The sequence below is a fragment of the Mycteria americana genome, chromosome 4 (assembly GCF_035582795.1).
Source record: "Mycteria americana isolate JAX WOST 10 ecotype Jacksonville Zoo and Gardens chromosome 4, USCA_MyAme_1.0, whole genome shotgun sequence".
Taxonomy (NCBI): domain Eukaryota; kingdom Metazoa; phylum Chordata; class Aves; order Ciconiiformes; family Ciconiidae; genus Mycteria; species Mycteria americana.
This window is the reverse complement of record NC_134368.1, coordinates 57,499,658-57,524,697: the sequence shown is the minus strand read 5'-3', so window position 1 is coordinate 57,524,697 and position 25,040 is coordinate 57,499,658. Positions and strand designations below refer to the sequence as shown.

Below are 25,040 nucleotides of genomic sequence, written 5' to 3'. Positions count from 1 at the left end.
ATAAGTTTCTCTTCCCTGCTTTCTTGACAGCGTGACACTCTTGAGAGCTGTTCCCTGTATCTCACTATTTGAATGCAATATGCAGTGCTTTGCTTTACACTGTGGCTTACTTGAAAGCATTGTCAGTCCTTGGCCAACATATTGGACTGTGATCAAAAAGCCCACCTCCATGGATCTCAGTAGACACATCAATGGATATCTACTGGTCCTCAAGACAGAACTATCATCTGGTAAGTAAAAGCAGCTGTGATAGACAGTTATGCTATCACAAGTTGTGTCTGTTCTGTGGAAGAGGCTTGAATGGTGCCAGTGAAGCATATTAGAAAAAAACAAAAACTGAGAAAAATCTTTTGGCACTAACAACCAAGAATTCACCTTGGGAGCTCAGAAACTAGTAACCGACATCTATGTAGCAACTTAAAACAGCAGAAACATGCATACAAAATTTCCCCTCTATTCGTCTCCTTAGTTGGAGTAAAAATTTTGATGGTCAGATTCAGAAGGATACGATAACTTCAAATGTTTTTATATGTATGAGTTGATACATGCTCTATCTCTGTTGATGCTTTGTCCTCCTCCTTGTCTTTGCTTTACAAATACTCTCTATCATTACGCAGGTGTGAGATAGAGTAATGAAAACAAATAGAATCTGTAATTGTTTCTAATGAAAATCAAGATTCCTTAAAGACACTGCTTGGTAAATCACCTCAGCCTCCAGCTGAAAAGATTGTGTTCTGTCATCCAGAAAATGCAGGTCATGTGTGCCATAAGAACAGCAGACATCACGTTTTTTCGCTCAGTTAATACATGCAAAATGGCTGTGCTGTATCACTACATTCCCCAATTAATAGCAAGCAACAGACTATATTAGAACAGTTGCATTTAATACCTTTTCATCTAGACTTTGTCCTTAAAAAGTGATGATATAGGCATGACTGTTGCACAGGGAAAAAAAATGGTACTTTTTCTGAGTCATTACAGAATGACTATCAGGAACATGATAATCCACAGCTATAGGGAGGAAAACTCAGGCAGCAGAAAGGGTTCAGGTAAGATGAGTAAGCATAATTGAAAAGCACAAGGGAAAACATGAAGTGAAAAGGTTCACTTCGAAAAAAGACAAATAGAGGGATGTAACAGAAGTATAAAAAAATACTGACAGGTCTAAAGGAAATGGATTGAGAACTCTGGTTGTGTTAGTCTCACAAAACAAGGACAAGCAGATGGCCAGCAAAACTGAAAGGTGTCAAATTCTCAACAGGATTGAAGCAAAGTAATTTTTTCCTCACATCTTGTATGACAAGGCTTTGTCATAGAAAGCAACTGAACACTGCTAATTCAAGCACTTCTTATGAATATAACAAGAATTTGCAGAATCCTCATAATAAAAGTGGCAGGATTAAACATGCTAACAGCAAAATAAAATATTCCTTTATGGTTTACATCACCATCTATTAAAAACCAGAATGATACCATGTGTACTTGGATAGACATGGGGCCAATTATCCATGTTATTGATTAAATAACAGGCAAGCAGCAGGGCTAGATAAGTCTATGTATCGCAATATCTACATATCATTTTTGTATGTACAAAAGCTTGCCTCTTATTAAAAAAGTAATTAAAGGCAAATATACTTACTGCTGTCATATATTGCATCTGATATAACAGGATCAAGTTTCCGTGTGAAACTACCATTACTGTCAGGGAGAAACGCTGTAAACATAAGACGCACCACACTGAGATCCATTTCTTTAGTCTGCTGTACTGCTGCCTGACGAATAATTTCTCTTTCTCGTTCTGGAATCAATAAGTAGACGAATTAACACAAGGGGTAGGGGACCCATAAAAAAACAGAGAGAGCATTTTCCAAACATTACTATCAAAAGGCACCAATAGCGAGTTTTCCTTTTCATTTAGCATCCATCAGCTTCTCTCTTTTTAAAAAGAGAGAAGCAGCTATTCACAATATACTGCATTCACCTTGCAGTTTGTGCATCAGATGTTACTTAAGGTATATAATTAAGACACATACAGAAAATTACTATTTTCTGCTCTCAATTTATAAAGGTCGTGAAAAGGACAAGGGCTGACACTAAGAACATTTGAATGCCTCTCTACAGTGCCTGAAAGCAATGTAGACCACAGGTTTTACAGGGATATGGGTGAAATGCAGCTGAATGGAACAGGTATTCTCAAAAGAAGGTCCCCAAGTTACTTAAGGATATCATGTCTTGCAGCAGTAATGCAAAATGACTCTCTTTATCAGCTTATTAAACAGGATAAGAGCAATGAAATGTAGGTGCAGAGATGGGTACAGGCAGCTATGGAAGGAAGGTGCTCCATTCTCACGTGCGTGTTGACAGCAAAGACTCTTTCTTTCAGATTCCCTAAAACACAGCAACACCACCTCTTAAAGCACATAGCCACAGGCTATTTTCCTACCCAAGGCCTCTTTCTGGCTAAGAATCTCTGTTTTCAGAAGCTAAACCTGTTTTTAGTAAAAGACCTATTAAAACCAGGCCATCATTTCTACATACCAGTTAGCTGTCTGTCTCCACATCCTTCTGCCTGCAGATAGCCAAGTTCAGGATGCACCAGCAGTCCCGGGTTGTATCCTTTTTTGCAAGCATCTATCATGCGTGTTTCCAGAGTTTCAAACACTTTCTTCTTTGTGACATGAAGTATTCCAAGATTTGCAAACCTGCCGAATTTTGATTGAGGGAAATATTTTCTTAATGCTTTATGCCAAACCTGCAGCAGGCAGTCCCTCTCTTACCAGAGGCAGCTACACAACTGAAGTCAAGGGAAGGACTCTATAGGCTTACTTAGGCACTACTAATTCTTGAGGGCAAGTCTTCCAGCAAGAAAAATTCAGCCAAGCTTACAAAACACGTAAAATGTGCACCATTATATGGCAGCGATCGTATGGGTGCACGGGATTTTCTCATGGCCTAAGGAGTAATCTATTAGGTTTCAGACTTACACTGTGGAAGCAGCTTACAAAACATTTGAAAATCTGGTTGTCACACTTTGTTTGCTCCGTCTTGGCAATGACATTAATATGTCATTCTCTATGGCTGTTATGCAGAGCAACTGCTCAGAATAAGCTCCATCCGTTCAAAATGATGTGGAGAGCAAGCTAAGAAGCTAAACACAGTGCAATGTTTTCCAAAGGAAATGTTTTAAGCAAGGCTCTGGACATTCAGCAAGACACTTCAGGTATCTATTTGAATGAAAACTTCCATAATACAAGATCTGCTTTTGTAAAAATCTCCTGGCACATTTAAAAATTAATTAGAGCTGGAAGTATGAAAACAAGACAATAACTCAATTTTCATGTGGGTCAATTGAGGATAGGAAAGCTGTTACCAAACATCTGATGAAAAACAAGACAGGTTAGGAAATGAGCCAAACGTTTCAAGATGAAAAGGAGCATTTCAAATAAAGCTATTTAAATTGTTGTGCTTGGTAAAGTTAGCGCACTGGGCTTGGACATCAAAAGTTACAGTTTAAAAGAACCTCTCTCTCCCAACCTTCTCAGCTTTTTTAAACTTTGTCTTCTTCACCAACAAAGACATTCTTGAGATCACAGAACTAAAACTCACAGCCAGCATGAAACTTGATCTAAGCCTGAAAACGTAGACAGGAGCCTCAGCTCCATTTACTGATATAAATAATTATTCTTTTAAATTAAACAAGAACAGACCAACTACAATTTCACTATAATCTTACTGCTTTAAACTTAAAAAGTTTGACTCATTTAGTATTTTCATGTTTATACGTGTCTTGCATTAATTTCGAATTTACTAACCCTATTTTCTTTAACGCTTTTCTCTTCACTATATTCCTATTGGCAGATTTCAGCAAAAGTAAAATATTGATCAAAATGGTAACAAAACCTTTTCTTCAGTAATTTTACAGTCCCTTCTCTTTGATCAAAACTACTTACATTTTAAGAATGGGCTTACAATACAAATTTGGACTGCACACCAAGAGATTGAAACTCTACAAATTCTAAGGGAAAATTATGTGCTTAAACCTATTTAGCTTGCTTAGGGCAAATTCTACAAAGGTAAACAGAAACCCCATTTATTTTTCTATGTAAGATACAAACAAAACACAGATCAGAGCATGAAGACTAGTGCTCCACTTAGCTGCCTCTTAGTAGTATTTTTGTATTGCTTCTTACAGTGTTTATACTCGATTCTCTCACTCTTAGCCCAGCTTTACAAATGAGTTGACAAGACTTACCCTACAACCATATCTTTAGGTCCTGCATTAACCGTGCATACTCCATCTTCACAAAATTTACCCACCAAGCTGTGAGCATGTAAGTGGACGTATTTCCCATTAGTAACTAACTGGACGATTACTTTTGCAGGTCCAACATAATTGCAGATCTGTAAATAAATATATTTTTTAAATGGTATTGTTTGTTTGGATTTTTTTTAAATGGAAAAAGTAATGATTCCAGTTGAGTATTTTCTGTCAGCTAAGTACAATCAAGCTTACATAGGAGAAACGCATATGCATTTTCTCATGAAATATAAATGACAAACCGTACCAGATCATCTCAAAGAAAAGCCAACACTTTTTTTGTAATTAAACTGTTTTTGTAATTAAACATACAAATGCAGGAGTAGTGGCCAAAAAAGTTAAGAAACAAAACAAAGCTAAAGGAAAGCAACCTTCTGTTTCCCAAATCATGAATTTCAGTTTTACACTCTGGCCAGTTACTCCACATTGCTCTCCTTATATTTCAATTAGTACACTGAATTCACAATAAACATTGTTACATGTTAAGAAGCATACAGAAAATGTACATATTTAACACAAAACGCTACATTATTTTGCCCAATTTGAAAACACTTAAAATTATTTTTAAATATTAGGATTGTTTTAAAACATTTTGGCCTCATTACAATACAATGACTCTTCAGGTAGGGATTTTAAAGTGAATTAATTTTATATTCATAGGTATTTTGTTAGTTCAATATGCTACATCAACACACATTACCCAGTCCAGTAAATATTTCCCTTAAGTGTATATGAGGATATATGCTAAATCCCCATCTGAGATTTTGCAGGACTGGAACTATGATAAACTGGGTGCCTTAGTATAGCCAACTCTGGAGGACTACAAAAGCTTTTCTTCCCTCTTGTATTTTCTAATCAATATTTTTGATTAGAATATATTTCATATATTTTTAATAGCTTTTAAAATTGTGATGTCAAGTAATGCCTCAAAAACAAACCTAAAATTACTAATAACATACCGTATTAGTAAGTTATTTGCTTTACATATATTATTTAGAACTTTATTTCTTTCCTCACAAGTAATAGTCTTCAAGTCAGTTATCAGTCACGCACCACTTTCAAATTACGCTGAATATAAAATTACCCCACTTTTAAAAAAGCAAACAGTACCTTCCCTTCCAATTCACTTAATTAACCCTTTTATCAAGGTTGGGTTTTTTTCCCTCCTCCTCTAATTTTTTTTCTAATTTGCCTTGGGCAAAGTTCTTTGTATTACAGCAGCTTATAGATCTAATCAACCAAGGTATTAAAGGATCACGATAAACATTAAAGTGATGAATCAGTGATGAACTGAATACTTAAGGTTATATTGTTGATAAAATGCTGATAACCAGGGAATGCCACGATTTCACCACATTACTAAGTCCTGCTAGCTTCCTTCACTCCAGTTAACCCCTCTCTTGAACCCATTCCATCACAGCTGAAACACTCTGCATACGTACAATGCATGCCCTCCCTGTCTTCCTATTCACTGCTAAAAGCAAAAAAAAATCCCAACTATGAAAAAAGCTGTTCCAGGAGGAACAGGTGTGCAAAAGTCTTCTCATTACTCACTGCCTGCTAGTTAACTGTATAAAACTGTATTAATATGCATTTTACAAGCAGCAGTTTCTAAAATACAAAACATGGGGTACTCATGCTTCCTCCTGTTTCCGAATTGTAACCCCTCCTGGACTGAAACAATACAGAGATGCAGAATAATCACTGCTTCACCATTTCCACCATTTACCAGCAGCGAGAAAATGCAAGGATCCCTATGTAACTTTCACAAAGTCATCTGAAAATAAAAATGATTGTGTTTAGTGCTACAGGTCACCACCACTACTATAATTAACTTTTCAAGAAGGGGGCTTTTTAAAAATTATTTTCATTTTATCCCTCACTAAACCAGCCTTTCCCTGCTATAAAGTTCGCAGCACATCTATAGCGTTATATTCATTATGAGTAACACGCATGTTCTAGTATCACATCAGAAAAGTTCAGGAAAATCCTTCATCAGCTGTAGAAACCACAGCGAAACCGTAGGTAGGACCGCTGCACGTCAAGGACTTTCCAGCCTCTGAAAGCAGAACATATAACTGCAGCGGTAACCAGATTGCAATCTCCCCCTGTTACTCAGCTCAGCATGATCTTTGTAGTCTCTCTCAGGGGAAAAACAAGAGAGTTTTTAAAACGTAATAGCTTATATAGGTCATAAGGCAAGAAAGGACTATTTTTGTCATCCAGTCTGATGTCCTATGCTGCAAAGGCTACAGAATGTCCCCGAACTGTTTCCTACCTAAATTTCTTATAGAAAGACTTTCCTACTTGATTTTGAGACATCCAGGTTATCTCAGTGCCCAGCAAAATAGCCTCAGTGGTTAAATATCCTTATGTACCATAAATTAAGTCTGAAATAATTTTTTCGGTGTCTTTGAATCATTGATGCCACAGTTTCAGAATAACTTAAAATTTATTCTGGCACTAAGATATACAAATAACTATCACCTTTTACGTAAGAACTTAAAAACCACTGTCAAAGGCATTAAAAGGTAGATGGTGTACTACAATGCTGAATATCTATAGAAACCTAAGGATTATGGTGTTGATACAAAAACATATACTCGACATGAGAGGGAGATAGCATGTGGGTGCTGTACTGCTCAAATCAGAGCTGTGATCTGAAAAAATAGCACTGAACTTCAAATTAAAGATAGGGGAGAAAAAAGAAAATAAGGAGTTCCTGGGAAGAGCATAGCTGTAATACTTGATTACATCCTGTACTGAAGCAGCATTCAATTGATCTAATCTGATAAAGTTAAAATGCTGCAGGCTCACATTTATCTGCTGTTTCTGTTTGAGAGAGATCTGTCTGAGAGATTAAAAGGACCCTGTGAACTTGAGATTGAGTCAGTTTCAAAACAAGAGTTGAAAGTTTTTTCAGTTATTTCACATCCTCCTGCGATCCAGACCCCAGCCAATTTTTTATAGTTTCTGAAACTTTACAAAAACTTTATAAGAATGTTTTCCTACTTCAAAGATGTTTTTTCCAGTTACTCTTACAAGCAAGAAGTGAAACCAACTGGTCAACGACAGAAAGCAAATGATGGAAAAGACCATGTCAAACCTACAAAGCCAGCAACTACAAAAATACCTATTTCTCTTTCTAATCACTTTGTTGTAGCAACTATATCCTGCCTAACCTTCAGAACGTGACTAGTGGTGTCCTCAATACGCGCATACAAAGTGTTCCACAGATGAGGCATTGCTCACTCTTTATAAACAGTAGGTTTTCACGGAGCAGCATCTTTTTTTTTTTTCAGTTGCTAGTTTAAGACAAAATATTTCAGATGTGGTACGAATTGTTTAGGCAACTGGATGCTTACTTAGATGTCTAAGAATAAGCAATGTAAAGTAACTTAAACCAATGGGAGCTGAAGATATCTGATCCTCTGAATGTGAGGTCACTCTCATGCCAAAAATATGGAGTTAGGTGCTCTGCTTTAGGAGCCCAACTAAAGGGACTCGGTGCCCCGTATTCAGCCAAATTAACCGTAACAGTAAAAAGCACAAATCTCACTGGACTTAGTTTTGGCTGGATTTGGTTCAGCACAGGTTTTTAAGAGGGGTAAAGATTTATAACAAAAGGTTTGGTCATTCTTGTCTCATGTTTATTCCTTTATTCAGCTGTTAAATGAATTTTTAACTTGTAATCAACAATCCATCACGCTACAATTTAATTCCTATGGGGTGGGAAAAGCAAATATGCTGCTCCTTTCTTCAGCAAGAAAGCTCACCAACAAAGTAACTTGCTTAATTTTCCATAAATTTCCTTCCTGAACTTGAAGTATGTGCTGAAATCCCCGATTTCAATAAAAATGCTTATCTCCAAATTGAGGTATAATTTAGGATAGCCCCAGGACATGACTAGATGGGCAGTTCTCCTGTTCAGGTGCCTGGGTTCAGGGCCGCCTAACTGGTATGCAGCTACAATTCCCAAGCTGAACTGCACAATGCCCAAAGTCATCGGCAGAGAGATGGTGCTCATCAGCTTGGGCACACCTCTGAGCAATCGGTTACTCAGCCTCTGGGCTGGAGCTCATTTACATCCAAGCTCACAGAGAACAGGCAACTTGAGTTTGCTGCCACCCACGTCGATTTGCCCCCAAGGAGATGAAAACTTAGGACGTTTACTTCACACCGCTATTTTCAGCGAATTCTTTTCATACCCAAAACTGGATCAAGTACTTCAGTGTAAAAGATGAATATGCCTACACTAACATCAGTAGGCAAGATCAGGACACACATGGTAAATGTGTAAGGCAGCCAGTGGAAGTTTTCTGCGCAAGGTTTCTCACAGTTTTTCAAATACATAAAAACAAGCAAATTATGAATAAAAAATGCAGACACTTAAGTAAGCTGGTGATAATATTAGACAATTGAGTTTTAGTCTTTCTTATACTATCAATTGTTTTTTCCCCTGAACAAAAATCTAACAATGAATAAGCAGCTCAGGAGCTTTGATTTCAGCTGTTCTAGATAGTAAAATTTTCCAGCGTTGTGTTACTTACACTACGCAGACGAAGATGAAATTTAAATGAAGAATTTTAGGTAGCTTTCTACTGTAATCATGAAACTTGTCACGAAATGTAACATTATAATATGTTCAGTATCTACAACCTCTCTGCTCTCCATAACTACAGGCAAAGTTATATAAAATCCTCTGAAAATGTAAGATGTTTTGTACATGACATTAGGATTACTGTTAGCAAAGACAGGGTTAAGCAAAGGAATATAATTCCATAAACCATAAAGATTAATTAATCCCATTTTTTATATTATAGAAAAATACTACTGTTATCTAGACTCCATTTGTCATAACTGTGCTGTTAAAACAAGAGGTTTTAATTCAATTCCACCTTGCTGGCCAGTGCAGATTTGTCTTAAGTGTAAAGATTGACATTGCACAACTGCTATAGTAACTCCTGACCCACACCATCTCCTAATATACTAAACAGGAGGTTGTTAAATATGTCATTAACTACCAAAACATCTTGCTTAGAGACAATGCAAAGTCTTCAGCACTCCAGCCTTTAAATGAAAGATACATTTCGATGTGTTCCAGCTCAGCTACAAGTTAGGGACTAGGTGCAGGAAAAAAAAAAAAAATGGTGAAGTTGAACAGTCCACATTATGCAAGAGGTCATATCAGATAGATGTGTTTTCTTTTGGCCTTCAATCCATAATCCTATAAAAAGGGAGTAGGGAGACTGCAACGCTTTTTTGTGCACTGAAGAGGTCTATTTTCAGGACATCCCATGGTAGCTACTGATAAATTACATCAGCTTTCTGTGCAGAGTTGGCCAAGCAGAAGACAGATACCAATGTGAGCTGCACTGACCACACCATGGCCTAGGTTTAAAGATCTGTCACAAAACCTCCTTTTTACAGTACAGCCAAAGCTCACACTACTGTCCTTTCACAGTACTGTGATCAATTAATGGCAGTTTTATGGTGAAAGCCTTGGCACAAGAGTAAAAAAACCCAAACAAACAAACAAACCAAACCAAAACAAAAAAACCCCAACGCAACAAAAATGGCGATCTTCAATTGTGCTCATCTCAGTTACGACAAGGTGAGCACCCTTTGACAAAACACAGGAGAGACTTACAGGAAAAGGTGTGAAACAATTCCGTCTTTACTGGCACCACTTGAATCAAGAACAGGCACTAACAAGCAATGGCCTTGAGGAATTTACTTGTTGTGTTCCCTTGCCAGCCTCTCCCAGCAGGTGTTGCCATGTGGGGATCTGTACTAGAAAAAACCCAGATGCACACAGTAGGAACAGAGGGAGGGAGGGGAAGGGACACATGTGTGTGTGTATGGAAGCTTTAGATGAAATTAAAATCTGATGATCAATGAAAACAGAAGGTTTGATGGAAAGCCAAAGAACATTTTGCTTTCTAGTTTACTCATGGTGAAATTCCATTTCCTGTATAACTCCTCATTGTGTATCTCCTTGTCACGCTATTGTGCAATCCATCACACCTTTATAAAGTATAATTTGTATTATCATCAATACAGATTGGATTGGAATCCAAAGATCTGGCTCAATTGAGGCAAATTATTTTATATCTGAACATAAGAGTGGCATTTCATTCATTGGTTCATCATTACCATCACAATAGGAAAGGGAAAAGCAAGTAGATCCTTTACCTGGGCTAGTAATTTTTCATAGGAGTTTTGCAAGGCTACATAAAATCAGCTTTCCCAGCCTCTTCTCAATTCACAAGACTAACACCCTAGGCTATCTCAGCCAATGCTGATTATTTTCCATTGAGTCATGCTCATACTGATTCATTATGGAGATGGCAACTGCTCCAAACTCCAGCCTTTCTCAAGAACTGCAGAAGAACTACGTGCATACTGTGGAGAAAGCTGAGGAGTGGCACACACCAAGACAAAGGCTGACTGCTTGCCACTCTTCCCTCCCTTTCAATCCCCATAAAGGAGAAAGAGGTAACACCAGAATTAAAATAGGTTAACCCTGTTCCTCATGAGGCAATTTCTAGTGTCATAGTTCAAAGAGGTAATGCAATACCAAGACTAAGACTTTCATTAAGTTAAAAAAAATACTGAAAAGACACAGTGTATCTTTTCCCCACTTCCACGGAAAAAGAATTTTCTGCAAGAACCACAGGCAAAGATAATTCTTCTCTAATCCGAGAATGATTAATCACCACTGTGATAATCTTCATAGCGTGCTAGCACAGAATGCTTCTTTGATTAACATCCTTGAATTTTTTCCAGGGGAAAAAAGCCCCAAAAAACGTTCAGTGGACACCTGAACATAATGCTGCTCCTATTAAAATGCAAATTTTTCTGTTGACTTTAAAGGAATTAAGCCCTTAAGAACAGAGTATCCCAGAGATCTTGAATAAGGAGTAACATGAACAGAAAAAGAAGGAAAACTTGGTAAATAGTATCTTAGAGTGAAGTTGAATAACTGACCAGACTTATGCTTTGCAGTATGCTAGAAGTGGAGTAAATTGAGCAGCTCAGGCTTTGCTTTATGCTAAAACTGCACTTTAAGGAAGAACTCCATTAGTCTGCACGAGGGTAGTGAGGTGGTAGGTGCAGGAAAGCTTACTGCTCAACTGCTGGCAGATAAATACAGTGCCAAGATAACTCCACAAATCTGAAGACAACTTCCTTTTTAAAATCAATTACATTTTGAAAGTTGGGATTGAAATGCAGTCAGTCTTGACTAGTTTCATACAAAAATATGTTGCTATGCAGTAAGGTACTATACACACGCATATAGCACTTGCATTTAGATTGCAAAATTAATGATTTATGTACTTACTTTGACCTGAGGGTATGATTTTTTGTTCTTTTCACTAGAAGCACCAGGAAGTCCACCATGTGAAGGCCCTTCACATACGTATCGGAAACGAAACCCCCTCTGTGGAAATAAAGAAAAAGAAACTTGAAAGCTGTTTAGAAACAAAACTTAAAAAAATAAGCACACGCATGCGCGAGTGTGCAGACACACACACCCAAACGAGACTTGCCCAAACAGCCCACAAACAGAAAAGTTACAACTGTCCATTCCTGAAATGCTGTCTGAGTGCTGGTTGACAAAGCACCACTGAACCATAGCCCTGGAGAAAGTGTTCTAGTCTAACTCTTACTCACAGCAGCAACCTGAAATTTTTCTTTCAGTAACTGAAGATATTTTGAAGCAGAGATCTATTTATACTCTCAAAACAAGATAAAAATTAAAAGATAGAGAATGCAAATGCAAGAGCAGATACTCTTTCTCCCATGATTGCTGCTAGGTAGAGAGAATTGAAGCCAATAATAATCAAGGAAATCCAAAGCATCATAAAGAAAAGAACAGGGAAGAAACAGGAATGTTTCTTCCTTCTGGGAAGAGCATGTGAAAGCTGTATCTCCGAGTGGAGTCCATAAACAGCACAAAAGCTTCAGGGGACTTTGAATGGCAGTTTTCATGTCAGCTACATAAACAGATGTCCAAATATACTTTAGGGAACTGCAGGATATTAGCAACGACTCTAGAGTAGAGTTGTCCATTTATTCCATTTTTATTTGTAGGAAATATCCCCTTTACTTTACAGGGTAATCTATAAGGCACAAAAGATGCAACTCTTAAGCAAATGTATTTGGTAACTCTTCAACTATATTATTTCATGTGGCTCCCAGCTTTGAAAACTTTCAGATCTATTGCCTAGTCCTGCAATTTCTGGCAAAATCCCCGTCTTATATAGGGCTCCCGGTGTCTGTCCAAACAGCACCAGTCAGTGTTATATCCTTCATCAAGAATCATTCAGCTTCTTTCTAATAGTAGACAACTCTGAATTCAAAGTCTGTATTAGCTGACAGTAAACACCACAGTTCAAAAATCACTCTTTAATCATTAGCTTCAATACCTATCTCACTAAAGCCTTTTCAGTTTAAAAACTAGTTTCCCAGACAAATGGAAAGATCTGACTTTTATTCAGATACTGACCAGACAATGTAATTCATCCTTAAGCACGTATTAGCCTTCCTACTGTGAACTGAGTGACTAAGTGTATTGCAAGTGAAGTGCTCAGCTATGATGAGCTTGATCTCAAGTTGCCCAAAAGGCAAAGCAACCTCTGCAGTCACGACATAGGAGATGACCCAGTCTCTCTTCACCTCTATGCCTTCAGTCCAACAGATCCAGCAGTCATCTGCGTGGCCTTCCCCTATCTACTGCCCTTGCTATCCTAGCTATGTTTTCACTCATACAGTTTTACTCTCCCTCAGCTGTCTCTTTGCTCCAAAAATGATCACAAGCACACAGCACTCTGCTGATGGATCACCCTCATCACCCTATTATAAACCATTGCCCAGCTTGCCACATGGGTACTCCACTACAGGAGCTGCTTGCTGAGAAGTTATGCATGAAAATGATGGTTTCTCCTTAGGCACTGCACACTATAGGCTCTACCATGCAAAGGCACGGCCTGATTTGGGATAACTAAAACAACAAGGAAGAGGCAGCATATTCTTCCAAGAGTTCACAATACACTGCTGTTTCACCTATGACCATGAACTGTCCCTCTTCTTGGAGGGATGCTTGAGCACAAAAATTTCTTTGGTGTGTGGCTAAAACAAATGGTCTCTACCACCTCCTACAAGGAAGACTGAATTGTGGCATGCTTCTGCAGAAGACCAAGCAGAGGATGGGACAGTTTTTAGTCACCCTCTTCCCCTGTCTACTTAACAGCTCCATTAAGGTAGGGTTTTATGCAACTGATTGGGAGAGGCATGAAAGGGGTCTCCATACTGTAAAGTAGCTTAAGGAGGAATACTTGTAATTGCTGATGCCACCAGCTAAAGGGGAACAATACCCTGGCATACTTCAGGGTGATCTTCACCCAGCAATTACTTTCTACATCAGTTGCATGAAAACTAACCAGTGCATTGGAATGACTTTCATACTGTCAGAGGAGCGTAAGTGAGTGTTTGCTACAGTGTCACAAAAAAAGTTACATGCAAGCATTTATCTTCATTTTTCTTGGGTTATTCATAACAGCCAACTGTGATGAAAGGAATCTCAAAGGACAACAGAATTTCTTTATGATGACAAAGCACAAGTCAAAAGTTCTTGTAACTTGGAAACAGAATGAAAAGTTTTTATTTTTTCTTTCATGTGTTTCAACAAACATGAAACAAATTCTAAAATTCTTCCATGTTTTGTCTAATCATTTATGTTTCAAAATACTGGGGTACTGTAAGAGTCACTTTTAAGATGAAGAGTCTATACTCAGCAAGACATTTTTTTAAAACCCTCAGGTATTTTTTGTCTTATGACACTTCCAGAGAGACACAAAGATGAAAACAGAACAAAACAGGAAACGATTTAACTACAAAAGTGAGAGGAAAAACTGCTCATGGTTAAGTGCCACATTTGTTATGAGAGTTGAACCTCTTCAATACTCTTTTTTTCCTCACCTTAAGCCATAATTTTATTCAAAGCTGAATACAGTGACATAGCTACCTTAAAGATTTTCAAAATGTAGTGTTGTTCTTACCTGTTTTGGCTGTTCTATGATTTGAAGATATGGTCCATCTGCTAATATAAAAGAAAGAAAAGTCATAATAGAAATTATATTTCTATTACTATGACATATAAGGTGCAGGGGTAAAACTGATGTCCTTGAATGTCTTGAAATAAAATTTTTGAAAGCACCTAAGCATCTTCAGAACTTAAATTTTAATAAATAATTTAATGACTTGGCAGTCTGTCATTTCCAACATTCTGTATGACCAGTGGTGTAAGAAGGGAAGGATTAGCTCCAAAAAGTTAATTTTAGCTCAGAGGGCCTAAATGGGCAACTCTGATCACTCAGTTAAGACTCACAAGAGTGAATAAGAACAGGATCCTCCCCTTGCCACTGACAAGCAGCCTGGCCTTTCTGAGCTAAGGTTAACTTTTGTATTTAAACCCCTTGGGCTCTAAATACTATATTCACAAGCTTTTGGCCCTAGGGGCTCCTACTGAATAGGTGCTTTTGAAAGTCTAGAGACAGCCAATGGGAAGCTCTAAGGTATGGGAATATAGGAGGAATTTAAGCTGTCTCAACATGCCCTAACAGTCAGAACTGCTTTAAAAAAAACCCTGGAATTGAGGAGACTAAACAATTTACATTCTTTTAATAATTTCAGATACACTTTTAAATATACTGTTCTGCTGTGCCTCTAAAAAACACTAAACACACTCTATTTGACTACAGATGCAGACTCTATAATGAGATCCACCTTTGAGCATGATGCCAATGCACAGGATTATGTTCTACTAAAACTCTATTTGTGTATTTCAAAGAAGGCTTCCTTAAACAACTTTCAGTCTTGCACCACTCCCTGAACAGTGGCTAACTTCATATCATAAACCCAATTCAAAATTCACCAGTTTAAATAGCTTTTGAGCAGGCCCTAAATCCAACGAGAAGTTGGTGCCACCAGAGTTAAGAATTCATCACCTGATCAAAGCTTAGCTCCAACTCTGATCATTTAGATTATTCACATCAAGAAGGAAAGCTCTCGGTGGATGGCTGTGAAATACCTCTTAAAATGCAAGTCTGAAAACGACAGTTCCGAGAGGTATGATTTCTTCCCTACCTCTTGCTAAGCAGAGAAAAAAGTTCGGATTTCAATGCTAAAAATTCAATTGTTATCAAAGCAGATCCCAAATGACAGCTTCACTGTGAATACCTACACAACTATATTCCTGTTGGAATTGCGTATCATCACTTACATCCTATTAAAGGTATTAACGTTAAAGAATCAAGCAAGCTCACTGGGACATGTGAAACCTCCAAAGCAGACATGCCACAGCTATGTGGCAGAGCCTGCAAGCATATAAAGCATACCGTGCCCTGCCAACATCCAGGTGCGATCTGCCTCCCAACAACTGCACCATCTGCAAGTACCACACCACCCAGCTACCTCAACTAGGTAGTACTTGGCTTCAGCACAGAACTGCATACTTGCATCAACTTTAATTTGCCAATAGGCCTAATGTTAATTGATAATTAAAAATGGCAGAGGATTCATTAATTTATAGTTTGTAGTACGACTACACACATCCTTCTCAGTTCCTCAATACAACTTCACTTTAGAACAGACCTTCATGTCTTTAGTCAGCACAGGTCTTAACTGAACAGGCTTCTCTCAAAATGAAAGTTTTGATAAATATGCTAATAGATGAAATTAGTGTTCTGCTGTTGAAGTTAGCTGACCCAGCAACTGAATTAGCTTAATGCCAAAGTTATATTGCAAATGTCAGTCATGACAATTTCACATAAAAAGATCATTTATTTCCCAAGTCCAACACTCTTCCTGTGAAAAAGTAAACAGTGCTACATTTAAAACCTTGAAGTCATGCAAAACAATTGCCTGAAGACCATATAGGCATCATCTTACAGTAGAAAGCATGAAAAACAGTTTGGACTTCAGAAACTTTAAAAGACGTAGAGTAATATTTAACTTTGGTGTGGTTTTATGTTTCAGTTTTTGTCTGTAACATGGAGTCAAGATGAGTAGAGTTGGGTTTAAGCATTATATCAGCACTTAAATTTAAGACCTCTGTTCACAGACCTCTAACCCTCCTCATGCTTTAGGCACCTAGAATTTTATACTTTAACAATCTAGAGGCCTTGTATCCTCTGGGCACTGGCAGAAATAATGCACCTAAAATACAACTGTGTAGTTCAACTTTCAACCAAGCCTCCAGGGCAGGATCCGCCAAGTAATTGTTCTTTGGCTGTTCTCCCCTTAGGAATTCATTTTCAAGGCATATACGTTAGGTTAGTACTGGCACAAAATACTACTGCTTTCTCTTAAATGTTAGCCAGAAAAGGAAGCGCTCTTTTATCCAACAGCTAAATGGCTGCAGCAGTCCCCTGGGATGCAGCAGACCCAGGTTCCAACTTTTCCTCAGCATAAGGAAATTCAAACTCCTAAGAGAGGGATATACACTACATTGGCATATTGGAAAGCTCAAGGGGAATTCTTCGTACCACTGAAATGGTTTTGCCTTGCACAGCACTTGTGAAAACTCAGGAAAATAGAAAACTTAGGACTGTGGTTCTTATGCCCCCTTGGAAAAAAGCTTATAAAAAGCATACAAATATACTGATACAAAAAATCAAAATAACTTACATACTAATACTAGGAAAGTGCAAAAAAGGTGCGGTGTAAACGTAGAAAGGCAAATTAGATGCCTGTTATCATTAATCCAGATTATATAAATCATATACCAATGTATTTAAAACAAAATTTTATGAGATCTTATTTTAACCTTTGGGTTTTGTGACTAAACATTTTCTTTTTTACAATGACTAAGTAATTCTCTGGTATAGCATCTGAACCAGATCCAAGTAACAGTACAGAGAAGGCACTCTAATGCAAGGCACTTAATTACATCTGCAATGCTATTTAAAAATAAAACAGCAATATTCAAGGTAACTTCCAAGCATAAATGGCATGTTATTTTGACTATAAAAAGGATTTACTTAGTGAAAGGTCTCATACAGCTGTCTTCACTAAACTCTGGATACTTTCCAGAGTACAACAGACGGCCACCCTAACATTGGCTACGTATGGGTCCTTCTTTCTCTCTCTCATCCTTTCCCATGGGGAAAAGGAAAGATGTTTAGTGTTTTGCACAGGGAAGTTTTTAATATTTTGTTTCTATAGTAGGCATGTCTGGTCTAAGCAGACAGCAGGAACCTGAAGATGTACACCTTGTAGGAGGAACTAAAAATGACAAGATTTGTGATGATCTTTAGCACCTCTGTTCTAGGCTGGAAAGTTGCCTGCTTCAAGTTCTTGTTTAACAAGCAACCCCCTTTTAAGTGTTAAACAACCACAAGAAGGAACGCTACTTAATGCATAGCTTAAGTTCTACTTTTACCCTAGAGAGAGGCTGAAGCGGCATACAGTCATGGAGCTGGCCTCTACACAGGGATGACTCTCACAGTTGCCAAGAGCCAAGTTTTGACATGAGCGCTCCTCACGATTTGCCTGGCACTGCTGCAGTCAGGAGGGCTAAGAACTGCAACTAAAACATGCAGTCCTCCAGCCTGGAGGGGGTTTGGTGCAGACTGCCACATCCTGGGTATGCTTCAGTGCTTCCTTTTCTGTCTTCTCGCCTCAGTTGCCACAGATCAACTTGCATCCCACTGCCTCCCCTCTAGCATGAGTCACAGTCCCACTTCCCCACGTCTTCTTCAACTGCTACATTTCTTCATTTTCCTTCCTGCCTGAGTCAGAGGCCCTCCTGCATCTTGACACTCCCACCACTTACATTCTTTCTTCCCCTTGACAGGCCTCACCCTGCACACACACTTCCCAAAGGAGCACTCATCTTAGGCTCCCTCTTGGTTCCTTCTTCCCATTGCAGCAAAGTCAAGAAAAAAAAGGGTCTGTGAGGTTGGTGGGATATCCCTGCAAGCCTGGCAGCACCGTAGGATTAGTGGGGTCCTTTATCTAACAGCTTACCTAGTACCTGAAGCCATTCAATTTAACCTGCAACCAGCTGTGGTCAAGTCTCCCCTTCACCTCCTCTCTGTTAGTGGGTCCCCCAGAACAGGCAACTCACCCTTGTAATTGTGTGCTGTTTTGCTCTGTGGACATGGATGAAAATGCTCATAGCCTCTAGGTTTTGATTGTTAAATCCAACACCAACCCTCTTGTGTCCATCCTGGCAGGGGTACCTTGCTGCTAAAACCTCAGACTCTAGATCTAGTGTCTTATCCTTCCTGAAGGCCTATCGTAGCATTTATACGTCCTCCCCTTCAGGGATTCACCCGCACAGGAACATTCTCTTGCATTTCAGTTCTGCAGTGTTCAAAGCATGATGTTTATAGCAAGCAGCACACGGGCTTTGCTTAACCTCTCTCTTCCCTCAGTTCTCTCTTCAAAATACAAGCACAGAAGATATAGAAAAAACACCAGAAGCAGTATGCCAGTCTGCTCATGCTTCTGAGGATTAGGGTCACTGCTATGGGACAGGGAAAATGAACACTCATCTAATTTTTGGTGATGGTCAGGCTTTTTTGAATCTCTTCCTAACATTATCTCCCTCTGAAAAAATAAGAAATAAAGTTTTTTGTAAGTGCCGCATTTTTCCCCCTATGCTATTCTCATTTCTCAACAGCAAGCATCACAGAGGGTTGGGCAGAGGAGGTTAAAGAAGTATCAGGAAACTGTAATTTTAGCAGCCTCCAGGCAATACTGTTCAGCTGCTGATGGCCCTGCTTCAACTTCACAGGCTTAGTCTGACTGCAATAAAAAAACCACACCACCTCAATGCCAACAGCTAGTTAGACCAGAGCCCCCCAAAAAACAAAACAATTAACCAGTTCCCAAAACCACCTCTAACTGGCACATAGATTGCTATGTTATGTGGTTGTAGATGGCCTTGTATAATCAGGAGGAAGTAAGAAACACCCAAAATTATAAAATGCTTTGCTCACAGCTCTGCCCATTTCCTCTCCAATGTAAGGCATTGCTTTGTCCCTCCACTACACAGTGGATATCACATTGATGCATATCTGCTTTTACACCACCTAAATACATGCAATGGATAATGTTCCCTCCATCCTCGATGCCACTGAGGATTAGTACCTAACTCTCAAAGGCAGGATACTTCCCAACAAGCTGAAGAACAGGCTGACTTCGTGACATACTGCCCTTGCTGCTGATGGTGTTTTAAACACACAGCTCAGTCCTGCAGTTTGCACTGTTACAGCCCTTGTTATAGATACATCCTTTTGTCACTAAAGGCACACAGAGGCTACTTCTCTTTCTAGATTTAGACGTAAATGTAGAACTTGAACCATGTAACTATCTACTACAGTTTTAGAGCCAAAATAACCAAGCCTAATTTTTACTTAAAACTGACATATGTGAGAGAGAAAAAGAAGCGAGCGAAGACACTTGAGCACTGACAACCTCATCAAGAAAATCCTTGTCCCGGCGTCTCAAAGGTTTTCTACTATTACTGTAAATACTAACATAACAGCAGAACATCTATCATCAGAAAGTCCCCAGATTCCCCACCTATTTGTTGATTCAATTACGCTGGCATGATACGGCAATCCACAGTTAGATATTAAACCTGCCTGCCAATGCAGTAAGTCTGACATTGTGTGTTTATGAATGCACAGACTGAAAGATGTAGGCACCATACTAAATCATGAGCAACAATTAATGTCTTTGGTTCTTTCTGTTTAAATCATCCAACTGTCCTAGAGAAAAATCCTTTTTAGAACACTGATTTCACCCTCTTGATATCTCAGCTGGAAGAACTTTTGGAAAATCCTGCATGAGTTTTTAACTGGTCTTGCTGTGTAGAAAGAAATCCTTAGTTCCTGCTTGGAAACAACTAAAGCATAATATATAAATTATTATATTACCTTACAACTGAAGAGCTAGTCCACAGTAACGACACATCATAGTTTCAAGCAGGGGAGGAAGTAAGCATTACAGTGATATTACCCAGGAAACAAAATCACTATGGCATCATCAGATGGCATTGAAATGATCAACTTTTTCTAAAACTTATGATTAACTTCTTGTTTGCAATAACCTGAAATCCATGCTCCTTTATTAAATCCCATGTTGTACACAGGGAACTTGCCACCTACAGTGGCAGCAGTAGACGAGCAGTGCCATTAAGAAACTCCACCTTTTCTAAGCAAGTTTGCAAATTAAGGATAGAACTAGACTTAGCCCAGTAAGAGTTTTCTGTGACTCCAGAACTCAGTGAATTCTTGACTCCCCCACATAGTTTTAAAAACAGCTGTTTTCTAGTTTAGACAGGACATAGATATCTGAAAATCAGTTTCATATATCTGAATAATTTGTATGGAATGAGTCTGGCATATGGAGTACAGAGTAAGCTTGAAAGGTACGTGTAAGAGAGATTATTATGGGGAAATCAAAATTCCAATAACATTATTTGTTCCACGAAAACTCTGTGAGAACAGTGAAAAAAACGGTTGGTATACAGTGCACAAGCCCTTTAATCCTACACAGATGAATCTTACTGAACAATTTTATCTGCCTTAATAAAAACACACTGTAAACAAATGACTGCAACATTAATTTATTGAATGCTTGCCCATATTTGTCAAGAGCTTTGCTCATCAGAACATTTAATCTTGAAACAAAATTATTTGTACCATATGTGTTGATCCTTCCTCGCTACTATTCAGTCAAGAAAACTGAAGTATGGTTTAAACCAGGAAACACTGAAACAGTAAGCATGCCTTAATTTTTATTTTTAAACCAGCATTTATTGTTATTTTAGGGTGGAATTCTACCTATGAAGTAGAAAGCTAATGGCTTATTTCATTTTATGCTTCACACCTTCACTGCTGTCAAGTGTATCAAATATTGCAAACAAAAGTGACTTGCATTTTCAACAAAAGAAAGCAATCTGCAATACAGAAGATACCAGCTACACTCTGATACAAGAGAGGCAAACAGATCAATAACAGAAAGATGTCATGTTAAAAGACATTCATTCATACGCCTAAAAAAATCTTTATTTCCTTCCTCCTTTCATATCAGCTACTCTAATAAACTAAGCAGGAAAAACAGTTTTCTAAATTCAAGCAAGAAGTAATACTTATAAAGAAATGTAATAAGTAAAACCAGACCAAGATTAATCAAGCAGCTAATACTGGCTGAGATATAACACACTTCTATTTGATATTCCTGTTCTGGAACCATACTGGAAGAAATGCATATCAGACCTTTGCAGAATACTATTTGCTTATTTTCAGTGGTTGGTTGCAAAATTTGACTCTGAACTTTCACACTAGTGTTATTATTCAGGAAATTGTCAGGTACTTTTAATACCAGACTGCCACTTTACAGGAAACAGAGAAGTCACCGAGAAGGAAAAACAGATTCGAATGATACAGGAAGTTGAATATACTCTACATTTTATTAGTGAAAAACAAGTACCTTAAGAATTATTACAACAAATGAAACACTGTTCAAAAGAAAAAAAGTACATGTTGCATTCTGCAAACTGGCAATACAAACATGTAGGTCACTGAAGATGCAAATTTAGAAAAAAATACAAAATAATTTATAAAAACAGGTCACTCAAAGCTCTTTGGTCACTCAAACTGTTTAACTAATTGAAACTTTTGGTTTCTGTACAAGCCAAAAGAAAATCAGATTTGCCTCACTGTTGAAAGTTTCATGAGGGTAAGAAAGAGATGTGTAAGGGCGTAATTAAAAGTCTAGTTGACAACTTTGGGATCTAGCATTATGAAATACGGGAGTGTAAACAAAAACACCTCTGAAAAGAACTTCACAAAAAAACAAACTGGAAGAAACAGCAGGACAACAGCACAATCAAATAGCAACAGTTCCTACCTGTTCGTAGTGGTAAGTCTGAAGTGATGTAATTTGTATTATTAAATAATGCATTCATTCCTATGAGCTGATCCATTGCAAACATCTATATTGAAAGAAAATACACTCTTCATTACTACATATATACATAATTTCATAAAGCATCTATCAGCAAAGAATTTCAAAGTTCTCTGCAAATACTGAGACTGCAAACACCCCAGTGCAGTACGTAAACATTTTATATCTGTTTTATTTTTGCTGGCAACAACGCAAGCAAAGCTGATACTGGTGAAACTTGGGCAATACTATCATGAGACCACACTGAGCTCAGCACAGTTTCTAAGCACGCATTTTGCTTACATGCACTAACTACTATATATTCAAAACAGCTTATACGGTAAATTCTGAAAATCTGACCCTAAATGTCTTGCCCAAGGCCTTACTGATAACCTGCGAGTTTTCATTTCCACTCCTGTGATTAAATCCCACCAGTCTGCATTCCTTATGTAAATATATTTACAAGCTCTAAAGCAAGAAAACGGTATACTCAGGTTAAAGTTTAATCCTTTTTTTTTTTTAACGCTGACACCTTTTAACTCACTGTAATTGTTGTCAGGTATAAATCTATCTTCTTCCAAAGTGGAGCAAGCATAAAGGAGAAAACAGTTTCTTTTTGGAAATTAAGGTGAGTAGAAACGATCTGTTCTTCACTCAAACTTTTCTCTCAAGCACCATTCTCACAATTCAAATGAATCACGAAATGACCTAATGAGATCAGAAGAGCTTCTGAAGAGCTAGTCCTACTGATCTGTGTGAGTGAAGGAACATTTTAGTCATCAATGTCAATGCAAATTTTGCAAAAAATTATACAAAGGGGCCTTTTAATGCATAAGGGGCTTTATTTTCAGGTAAAGTCCAATGTCCACCACAGAAGAAATTTCAGAACAAGTGTCACAGGCAGACAGGGCATAAAAATGAGTATTTTTTCAATTGCTTCTTTCAGCACACCCAGCTTTCCTTTCATTTCAGCCATTTCACCAATGGCAAGGCACTTTACAGGTCACATTAAAAAGACCCTAGAGGAAAAAAACCCCTAGATTTCCCCAAACCTGATTTCTGCCAATAGCTAGAATGCTTTTATATCTCCATGTTGTTAAGCCTAGGAAATGACAGGACAATATGAGAGGAAGCCAAAACAGAGAGCTAAGAGAGAATACAGGGATACTGAAAATACACAAATCCACTTACTTGGGGATCAGACACTCCCATAATATAGGAATCTTCTCCTGCCATGTTAAGTCCTGAAACACAAAAACATGATCAGAACTCTTTTTTTTTTTCAATGTACAGCAATAGAGAAACTTGAAAAATGTTAGTTAAAAGCCCCATCTCTGACCCTTCTTATTTTACTCATAATGTTAATGATTTCTAGAATACTCTTAAAATTCCTCAGTATTTGGAAGGGGCAGGCTAAGGACAGGATAGGACAGCTAGGATTTTCCATTGCCTGCTCCCAAGCAACTAAAAATTACAGTCAAAGTCGTGAAGGCAGAATTTATTAAAGTCAGGAATTAATTTGTTTCTGTCTTTGCTCTGGCTATTCTGCCATTAGAGTTCAGGTAAAATCAGTATCATAGTTTAGCAAAAGTAGGACTCTGCATTTTTATACAATAAAAAGACTTCTGAGCATTCATGAATGAACCCTAACGGTTTTCTTGTAAAGTATTACTAAATGCAAGATAAAGATGCCCGAGAAAGAACATCCAGTATTTGTTCTTTAAATGAAAACAGGAGTCAAACTTGACTAATTTTGGACACCTTTATTTCCAGAGGTCCACAAGTGCTTGGCACCCACAACAACTCAGTGCTGACAATGACAATTATGGATGTACAACATACCTAACCCCCTCTCACAGGTCTACATGTAAATGCTGGACACTGGGAAAGTATAGCCTGGCTTAGTTTTCCTGGGGCCAGTAGCAGAGCCTGGAAATTTTCTTAGGAATTTATTAAGTCTATTATAAAATATTACTGTTACTTCCTTTCATGTAGAGCTATTGAAAGAATTACAATTTCACTTATGTTGATCTTACTAAAAAAGGCTCTTCAAGGGAACATTTGAAAATAACTGTAGTGACTATTTCAAGAGACTCGTGTCTGCATGCAAGCAGACACTTTAAATAAGGTTAATAGCTAACAGAAGATAGAAACATGTCACTGTCCCTCATATTCCACCACAATGAACATGAGCCATGTTTTCCAGCAAAGCAAAGTGAACTGTGAAAACCTACTGTCCTATGAAAGAGAGTGGCAAGTGATGAGTAAACCACTAAAGAAAAACTGAGTCACCAGGTACCTTCTACAGGAACTAGAAAGGCAAATATCAAAAAGAAAATTGGAATACTTGGGTACTTCACTTTGATGGAGGCTCAACTCAGCTTGTTAACAAGCTCCAAAGACAACATAGAGCCATCCATCCCACACAAATAGAAAATTAAAGAAAATTTAAAATGTAGAAATAGGAGACACTTAATACCCAGAGGACTTCCAGGAAAGAGATGTCCATGAGGATAAAATTATTTTTTAACCTAGAAAATAAAAGTACTCACTTGTTTGTAATTCAATTTTAGAGAGAAATATTTACTAGGTAATATTTATTTGTAGCTTTTGAGCAAATATCAAATAACTGGTCATAAGATTTCAGCCAAAAATGAGTAACAGATATGACAAGCAGCCACAGTCACCCATGCTGTACTTCATCATTTAATGTATCAGGATTTCAGCAAAATAAAAAAACCCACCAATCACATTA

General features: G+C 37.9%; 1 protein-coding gene across 4 annotated transcripts in view; it reads right to left on the bottom strand.

The window, feature by feature from the left end:
- NFKB1 (nuclear factor kappa B subunit 1) overlaps positions 1–25,040 on the bottom strand; it is a 60,837-nt gene that overhangs the window by 23,486 nt on the left and 12,311 nt on the right. The window contains exons 2-8 of one of the 4 annotated variants that reach the window (XM_075500641.1): positions 23,477–23,529; positions 22,250–22,334; positions 14,383–14,423; positions 11,664–11,762; positions 4,253–4,401; positions 2,539–2,702; positions 1,640–1,798 (exon numbers count right to left, since the gene is read on the bottom strand). In XM_075500641.1, the coding sequence (XP_075356756.1) occupies positions 1,640–1,798; positions 2,539–2,702; positions 4,253–4,401; positions 11,664–11,762; positions 14,383–14,423; positions 22,250–22,334; positions 23,477–23,521 (742 nt within the window). In that variant the 5' untranslated portion in view covers positions 23,522–23,529. Of the gene's footprint in view, positions 1–1,639; positions 1,799–2,538; positions 2,703–4,252; positions 4,402–11,663; positions 11,763–14,382; positions 14,424–22,249; positions 22,335–23,476; positions 23,530–25,040 lie in introns of those variants that run through there. The other 3 variants (XM_075500642.1, XM_075500643.1, XM_075500644.1) reach the window with 3 other exon arrangements.